The sequence below is a fragment of the Dipodomys ordii genome, unplaced genomic scaffold (genome assembly GCF_000151885.1).
Source record: "Dipodomys ordii isolate 6190 unplaced genomic scaffold, Dord_2.0 Scaffold49, whole genome shotgun sequence".
Taxonomy (NCBI): domain Eukaryota; kingdom Metazoa; phylum Chordata; class Mammalia; order Rodentia; family Heteromyidae; genus Dipodomys; species Dipodomys ordii.
In genome coordinates, this window is record NW_012267265.1 from 4,466,988 (window position 1) to 4,476,440 (window position 9,453).

At 40.5% G+C, this 9,453-nt stretch overlaps 1 protein-coding gene across 1 annotated transcript in view; it reads left to right on the top strand.

Moving 5' to 3' along the window:
- Parm1 (prostate androgen-regulated mucin-like protein 1) overlaps positions 1 to 9,213 on the top strand; it is a 110,342-nt gene extending 101,129 nt beyond the window's left edge. The window contains exon 4 of the mRNA XM_013020253.1: positions 8,146 to 9,213. Within this exon, the coding sequence (XP_012875707.1) occupies positions 8,146 to 8,230 (85 nt within the window). The 3' untranslated portion in view covers positions 8,231 to 9,213. The remainder of the gene's footprint in view (positions 1 to 8,145) is intronic.
- The last annotated feature ends 240 nt before the right edge of the window (positions 9,214 to 9,453 follow it).

A 9,453-nucleotide genomic window follows, 5' to 3' on the forward strand; every position in this document is an offset into this window, starting at 1 on the left:
TTGCTGTTCTTTGGAGATCTATGACCTCTAGTTTTATCACGGTGTCCTCTGCCTGAAGAACTGTATATTTTTATAACCTGAGTCACTGGAGGATGTGGCATATAATGTTGAACTGCCATGGCCTCCCAGAGCCTTCCTGTTATCAGCCTCATTTTAACCAGCAGCTGTGGAAGAAACAACATGCTTTGCAGTTAAGCTCAATACTGGATTGACCTTTCCACTGAAGTAAGTAGTATAGAAGCAGGTGCCAATGGCTCACACCTGTAATCCTAGTGACTCAGGAGGCTGAGGTCTGAGGATCACAGTTTGAAGTCAGCTTCAGCAGAAAAGTCCACGAGACTCTTATCTCCAATTAACTACAAAGGTAGCTATGGCTCTCAAGTAATAGAGTGCTAGCCTTGAGCATAAAAGCTCAGGGATAACACTAAGGGCCTGAGTTCAATCCCCAGGACCAACACACACACACACACACACACAAATACAATTGTAATCAGTGCAGAACAGCTGGATAGACTTCTAACATGGTGCCAAGCACATACACTCTGAGACAAGTGACCTAATCAGTTTATTTGTAAAATGAGACTATAAAAATAACTATACCTAGCACAGGTATCCATGCGGACTAAGTTGGGGAACGTACACATACTCAATGCCCAGGGTGAGGTGAGGCCCTGGAAGAAGGCTGGTTGTATGAGCTACAGCTGTTAGGTGTTTAGTAAAATAGTCACTTCTGATGTGAAGTTGGAAGAGTGGCCCATGCATGCTATTCCCTTTCAGTTGGCATCAAGGGTTCAGAAGAGAGGAGGAAGAGGAAGATGGCCGAGCATCTTCTGTTAACTGTGAACTTCTGCTAACTGTTGACTGATATGGAAGCTTTGACAATTTTAGCAATGATGTCCTGAAATGCCTGTGAGGTTGTATTCATGAAGCACAGCCACAAATAGAATGGGTTCTCTGTGCAATCTGTATTCCAGGGCTTGTTTGTAACTTTAAAAGAAAGTAAAGGCCCTATCTGCCTCTTGCAGAAGGGTATCTTTAATTAGTGATGACTGAAGAATGAGGTAAGTTACTTTTGTTTTATTTAAGTTGGCTCAAAACTGTTCCACTTGGAGATAATCTCCCTGCGTAAGAGACCTTATCTGGTATGGCCACAGAAGTGGATGCAGCTATAATTAGGTATGCTGCTAACCCTGGCAGACAAAATGGGCTTTTCCTTTCACCAAAACAACTGTGATATTCATTTACAGACACCACCAAGCCTAGACTTTAAGGTGTCTTGTGAGAAGTCACCTGTTTTACTTTCTATCTCACAGTGGTGACATCTTTTCCTTCTGATTGTTGTTAGGTTTAAAAAGTAGGCTCACACACCTATGAAGGCTAAAGTTCTTCTAGAATTTGTTGTCTTTAGGTTAATTTTTAGACTATCACTTGGAGTTCTGTAGATCTAGTTTACTTCAGTTTTCTGCCTCAGTGGTTCTCAAACTTGATTGTGCAAAATTACCACTAGGCAAGTCTATCATAGACAGTTCCCTGGATCATCCTCATCCTCGCAGTATCTGATTGGGTATGTCTCTGTGGGGTCTATACCCCTGCATTTCTAACAAGCTCATGGGGGAATATCAGTGCTGTTTGTCTGAGAACTTAGAATAACCTGCTTTGTCTTTGTCTAACACTCTTAGCAGCCACATGGCTGTGGAGGTTCCCAGATAGATTGACTTGGTGTCTCAGGCCTCTATTACTGAACATTTGAACATATTGCCCTTCTGCTCTTTGCCAGATGTTTCGTTCCTTGGTTAGTTCCTTGATACCTCCCTCCCTCCCTCTCTCTCTCCCTCTCCCCCCTCTCTTTCCCTCTCTTTCTCTCTTTCTCTCTCTCTTTCTCTCTCATTCCCCCACCCCCCCAGCTTGCTCATGGCTGGCATACTACCACTTGAGCCAGGCCTCCAGTCTGGCATTTTATTAGTTAATTGGAAAGGAAGACTTTTCCACTGGGTCTAGCATTGAACTTGTAATCTTCCAAGTCTCAGCCTCCTGAATAGTTAGGATTATAGGCATGTGCCACTCGTGAGCAATCTTTTGATTCAGATCCTTTCATCTGGCAAATTCTATGTTGTCCAAGCCAAAAAAGACCTCCTGGGAGCCTTCTCCTCCCCCAAACTAAGCTCTTTGCTGCACAGTCCTGCTTTGCTCCGCCTACTTCCATCCCTGTGCTGGAATCTGCGTAGTCTCTGCCAGTTGCTATCTCTAGAATCCCTTGAAGCCCATGTGAAGACATGTCAGAGATGCATTATAAACATTTACTAGACAAGAGAATCATTATAGATAGAAAAGTTTGGGATGCAGCTGCAATACTTATTTTTTCTGGGTTTGGTGAATGGGAAGCCATGGGCATCTATGAAACCCCATAGACTTTCACTAGTTTTCTCGGAACATCAAGCATCAGACCTCTTCATACCAGTAGTATGCTATTAAAACATAAAAGAAAACATAAAACATAAACATAAAAGAAACGAACTTGCCAGTCTCATGCCTGGTAATCCTAGCTATTTGGGGAAAATCTAGAGGATACAGTTCAAAACCAGCCAGGGAAAAAAGTCAGAGAGACTTTGTCTCCAATATAACCAGCAAAGATCTAAACTAGAAGGATAGTTTAAGTGGTAGAGCACCGACCAAGCAAGCAAGTCAAATTAAGGTGAGGCTCAGAGTTTAAACCCTAGTACCAGAAGAAAAAAAAAAGGTGAAAGAACCAAACAAATGTGATCTACCCGTGGCTATGTCACGATATGTTTGAAAGTAATAACTTTACAAAAAGAAGAAAGAAAGAACCGACTATAGAAAGAGAATTTTTTAGATAATGTTTGTGCCCATCACTGGGGATTTGGAAGACAGGAGAAGGAAGTAATGGGATCGTGTGTTGTGTCGCTCTAACACTGATTTGCTGTGATGACTATGGGCAAAGGAGTTGAGTTCTTATGGTCCCAATTCTATTAGCATCAAAGTCATGGCATACAATGTTAATTTCTTGGTTTGGACAAATACATCATAAATATTGAAGATGTTGACATTAGGCCAAGCTGTGTGAAGGATATGAGAATTCTTTTTACTTTCTTTTCTTCAAAATATAATCTAAAAAACTTTCTTGAAATAGTGAAGCAGTAGCTTCCATACAGCTAAGACATTGGCTCCTGCTCAGGGTCATCATCTGTGCGGTTCCCTTTGTCTGTAGAACATACCTCAGGCATCCACAGGATTCATCTCTCATCTGCTCTCCTGATCACTGGACTCAGAATTGCAGTCTTCTCTCACACTTGAATTCCTCATCCTCCTTCTTTGCTTGCTTTATTAGTTTTTCCAACACACTAACATCCATCATCGTAGTATATATTGTATCTCCCTCCCCATAAGATGTACGCTTTCCAAGATCGGTTGAATCTGCTTCCTATCTCTCAGGCCCCAGAATAAAAATTTTTAGATGGTAAGTTTTTAATGAGGAGCCAGGCAGGGAAGTGGTGATCAGACACAGAGAGCCAGAGATGGAAACAAAGACAGCTACATCAAACCCGTCATTAATAGGAGAGAGGAACCTAATGCTTAATTACCAATGGCTAATGAGCAGCATGGTCCACCGTATTTCCCAGCACTAAGCTGAATCTTAATTATGGTTGTTTGCCTCATTCTTCACTCATGATAAGCACTGAAGAATGAAAGCAAGACTCAATTTAGGAAAGAGGAGAGAACTTCAGGGAATTGTAAAAAAAAAATAGTGGAGATATGGAGGACTACAATGAACCTTTGTAGAAGTGAAGGTGGTTTCTAAAATATGTTTTAACACAGAGAAAGTGAGATATCTCACCCATTTTCAAAGACAACTATCAAAGGCAAGTATCAGAGCCACAGTTATCTTAAAATAGAAGCTATTTTGCATTAATGAGGAAGGCCCTTAATAAGATGTCACCTATAGGGTGGGAGTGAAGAGTGATGAATTTTTTTTGGAGTGTGCTGATATAGATATAGCTATAGTAATGAGGGAAGGGCTTAAAAGATATCATTCTTGAGCAGGGAACTAAATCTCAAGCCTATAATCCGATCTATTTGGGAGACAGAGATTGAAGGATCTTCATGACTCAAGGCCAATCCAGGCATAAAATTTTGATATACTCCATCTCAACCAACATCTGAGCACAGTGGTGTATATTATCCATGCTGCAGGGAAAGCACAATATCTTAATGCTGTAGAGGCATGTCTGTCATTCCTGGTGACTTGTAGAAAACCAGGTCAGTCCAGGCCAAAAACAAGATCTAACCAAAAAAAAATAATCCAAGCATAAAGGACCTGGAGGCGTGGCTTAATAGTAGATTGCATGCATAACAAATACAAGGCCCCAAATTCAACCCCCAGTACTGGCCCCCCCAAAAGGTTATTCTTTAGTTTTCTCTCTTGGTTTCTGCTTTTACCTATGTAAAACATACAATGCAGTAAAATTACTGACAAGATGTCCAGTGCCATTGACTAAGAAGAGATGTTGATATTGTGTGAGGTGCTGTAAAGCCACTTCATCAAATGACAGTCGGGCTATAACTCTCTTTTCTCTTCCTATCTTTAACTTCAAAATAACAGCTTTGACCTTTGGCATTCTTTTTTTTTTTTTTTGGCTGGTCTTGGGCTTGAACTCAGGGCCTGGGCACTATCCCTAAACCTTTTTGTGCTTACGGCTGGCTATTACTCTACCACTTGAGCCACAGTGCCACTGCAAGGTTTTTTTCTGAGTAGTTTATTGGATATAAAGAGTCTCATGGAATTTTCTTCCCAGGCTGGCTTCAAACCATGATCCTCAGATCTCAACCTCCTGAGTAGCTAGGATTACAGGCGAGAGCCACTGTCACTAAACTTAGCTTTGACATTCTTTAATGATAGTTTTTCTACTATAATGCAGTAGTAGTGCACAACCAACAGCCCTAGACCATGTGCATCTCTGATAGTTCTGATCAAGCCAACTCAGTATCGCTGCCAGATGTAAGCAGCTATCCTTGAATATTTATATAAAATAACCATCACATCTAGAGCATCATATTAGATGTTCTGATAGTGAACAAGAAAAATAAGGCATAAACTGCCGCCCAGAGGTTTACCATCTAAGAGGAGCCAAGGCATAGCAAATAGCAAACATCGCTATGTTGGATAGGTGCCAGTCTGTATTAAGAAACTGAGTAAACAAAATCTCCTTGGTCTGACAATGACATCATTCATACAGATTGCTGTTCAGATTGAAATTAGATGAAGCAATCTTGCTGTATGGAGTCAAGAGATGATTTTATAGCAGCTTTACCATTAAATAAATTGACAAAGTTATTTGGTATCTTTCCTAATACTGAGAATGGGAGGTGTTTCATTTTGTTTTGGTTTGGACTTCTCATACTCTCCACACGCTAATTTGGAAAGCTCCTATTTCCATCCAAAACATGCCATGTTCTGACCTAGAGAAAGGTTAACATGCTTCCTTATTCTTCCCTTATCACATATGCACAAAATGTGATTGGCTGACTCTTTCTACAATAGTATCAGATTTATCCAAACCTGGCTTGAATTTCAGAACACTGAATTCTTCTTGTTCAGGTCCACGGATGTATTAAAGCCAGCCCTACAGGTTCAGTACATTGCCCATTTAGGTTTATCCTTATCTCTGCATCTTTTTCTTCACCTCTCAGCACTTAACCCACTGTTCATTCCAACTAGAAGACAAAGAAGAGTGAAAGTAAAGCTCAGTTCTTTTATTTTACTACTATGGTAAACTCAATGCCTCTTACAACAGCAGACTCAGGAACAGCAATGAAAAATAGTCTTGTCTAAAATAACCACAAATAAGAAATGTTAACCGCCCAAATGATTTATATGTGCCAATACTGGGGCTTGAACTCAGCTTGAGCCAAGCTCCATGTCTAGCTTTTTGAATATTAATTGGAAATAAGGCTCAACAGACTTTCCTGCTGAGGCTGGCTTTGAACCACTTTCCTCAAACCCCAGGCTCCTGAGTAGGTAGGATTACAGCTGTGAGCAACTGGTGCCTGGCAACCCAAATATTTTTAATACTTTAACATCACTTCAACATAGTAATGATTTATAAAATTCAACTAATGATAATATAAAATATTGGAATTGCTAGCAGATGTAGGTCTGTATCCATTCAATGTCATGTTACTGTTTGCAGATTTCACAGTGCTTTTATAAGTTTCATTGCAATGAAAATTACAAAGCTGTATTGGCCAAAATTTATTGTGTAACTATTATGTGTCAAGTCTTTTCAATGTATTGCCTTATTTAATTCCCTCTAACAACTCTGATGCATTTTTTCGTTCTCTACTTTATAGATGATGAAACAGAGAGTTAAAAATATACTCAAGGACATCTATTGACCAAAGTGTCATTTTATAGAAATAAAATTGTGTGATAGAAATAAAAATGTTACAGGAAATTAAATTGCCTTACAAAGGATAACAGGAGTACCCCGTCAATGATGGTTTGTGTTTATTAGGTAGATATTTGCCAGGCCTGCAACAGTAAATCAGGCTGAATTTAGGATAGGCTCCAATGTCACAATACCCAGGATAAAGAGTTTCATTGGAATTGACCATCATATCCGAAATCTACCTCCAATATATCTGTACATTAAAAAATGTAACCAGGAACCAGTGACTCATACCTATATTCTTAGCTACTCAGGTGGCTGAGATCTGAGGATCACGGTTCAAAGCCATCTCGGGCAGAAAAGTCTGTGAGCCTCTTCTATCCAATAAACTACTCAGAAAAAGCCCTAAGTGTCACTGTGGCTCAAGTGGTAGAATGCTAGCCTTGAGCACAAAGAAGCTCAGGGACAATACCCAGGGCCCTGAGTTCAAGCTCCAAGACCAGAAAGTAAAAAGGAAAAAATACAATGATGTTTCTGGGTTCCTGACCACTCTCTGGTCATTCCTATCCCCCTACCTACCAAAATTAATATGGGCCTTTCTTGGGAACAGCAATATCATAGAAACATCTTCAAGTTTCTGAGTACATGGACTGAGTCAGCAGAGTTTGTTTTTAGAACCCAACCAGAATTTTGAAGGCTTAGACTTTGAAATGTAGACAACAAAGGTAAGATGTTGGGTTTGCAAACCCCTGTCTGATGAGAATAAACTTCAGAAGAAAAAATAGCAATTATTTTAGCAACCGATAGAAGTAGAGCAAATGCTTTTTGTGTCTCTTGGGTTATATTTTATTTTGTTTAATTTTCATATTTGGAGAAATTAGGGAGAAAGAGCATGCTTTTCTGTACTGGACCTAGCATACATCCTGTCCACTGGCCAGACACTATAATTTACATGCCAGCATAAGCTTCAGAGGTACCGCATATACATTTTGTAGGGTTTTTTTTCCCAATCCTGTCATTAATTGTAGTCTTAAAATTTTCTCAGTAAAGCAGCCAGGGCCAGCTTTTTAAGGGTTTACAAACCATTGTAGTAACTGACTTTCCTTCTGTGAAATGAGGAGCTATAAAAGGTTTTGGGAAGAGGGATAGTAACAATCTAACTTCCCATTCTTACAGAAACAACTGTGTGACAGCTTCCCAGAGTGACCCAAGAAAGCCTATTTAAACCATATTATTAATAAAACAAGGTGCTATTCAGACCCTGGAGACCTGAGTTCTAAACCCTAGCCACTGCTGAGGTCCAGGTGATAGGGTTTGACTCCCTGCTCAGATGAATGACTTTGGGAATAACATCAAGTGTCTCTGAGCTTCATTTTCCTTATTGGAAAAATAAAGACAAACGACACCTTCCCTTTTTTGGCTTTATTTTGAAAAAATAAACACTGAATACAGAAGCACTTTGTAAATGATAAAAAAAAAACCAACAATTTAAATGCCAAGAAGGCTGGTGACAGAAACAACAGCCAGTGTGCTGGGAATACAAGCTTCTTCTTCCATCTCTTCTTATTAGAGGGTCATAGGACCAAGGCCTCTTTCTCTATCTCCCACACTGGAAGTGGAGGAAAGAGAAGAGAATGGGGCTGACCTGCACAGCTCCTCCATTCAGGACTCTGTTTATCAGGCTATGCTCAGACAGGAAACTTCTTCAAATAACCACAGCCTTCATCTTCTTCTTCCCCAGGCATTCCTCCTATGGAAGGCTTTTGGATGACCATGACTACGGGTCCTGGGGAAACTACAACAACCCTCTGTATGATGACTCCTAACGAAGAAAGGTGGCCTGTGATGAGGAATAACTGTCCTTTATTTATAAGTGCTTATTCAGTAGAATTAATAACAAGTACCTGATGCGCATTGAATGACAATCTCAAGTCCTGTTTTGTTGGTATGGTTGTTTTTGTTTTTCTCCCTCTCCTCTGGCTGCTACGTTGTCCCCTTCCTGGTACAAAAGAACCATTATTTAAAGATGAGTAGAGACTTGGTTTGCTGATGAAACGGGCCAAGCTTGCACTGGCCAAGCTAGACCACTGTAGTGGAGACATCAGCACCCACCAAAGGACTCACCTTGAGAAGAACTGAGGAAGAATGATTGGCTTGTATTGTTAGGGGTTAATTTTAGGGGAACTTTGTGTTTGGATTATTTCTTAAGCTTGTCTCTAGGAAATTGCATTAACTATCAAGGAGGAGCAAAAGGAAGCAGTCCTCAGAGGATTTTCCCTGCATGGAGAAGCAGAGGGTTCTCAGATTCCTTTTTAATCTGTTTATCTGGTTGTATCTAACAAGATGCCTGCTTTGCTCTACAAGCTGGATAGTGAGGTTTAGCTGCCTAATTAACAAAAGATGAAAATAGGCGGTGCCCTGGAGGTGACTAGCAGGCTGAGGGCAGAGTGTTCACTTGTTGTGGGATCTCAGCATGCCCTCTACCTTCTCCCCTCCAAGCCAAGCAAAGATAACTAGGATCACAGCCCACAAGCCCTCAGCAGAATTGCGGTTCCTAAAGAGAAGGCAGGGAGGTGAGCCCAAAGACAAGAAAGGAACTGGCTAGTCGAATGAGAGAACAGAATGGGATAGAGGAGAGATCACAGGCATGGTGTATTAAGTACCTGCTCAGCCACCTCTCAGCGGCTGTTAAAAACATCCACTGCTTAGAGGAACCATATAACTCCTGTTTCACACCCATGAAGCAACTGGTCACTCCCTGGCTATCTGCTGGGTAATGGCTGAGAGCTGTTTTTAAAGAGGAAAAAAAGAAGAAGAGGCACTGGTCTATCTGCAATTGCTTAATGACACATTTCCATAGAAAACAGACCGCATGAATAATCCATTTATTCTCCTGTATGCTTTCCTTACTCATTCTCCACTTTAATAAGTAAACGCCTCTGGGTATTCAGTCTTAAAATCCTGTACAACGGATTTTGAAAAATAACTGTTCATATTTGAAGGATTTCATTTTATTTCAGTCATTCTCCACTAAGAATGATTTGTGCCT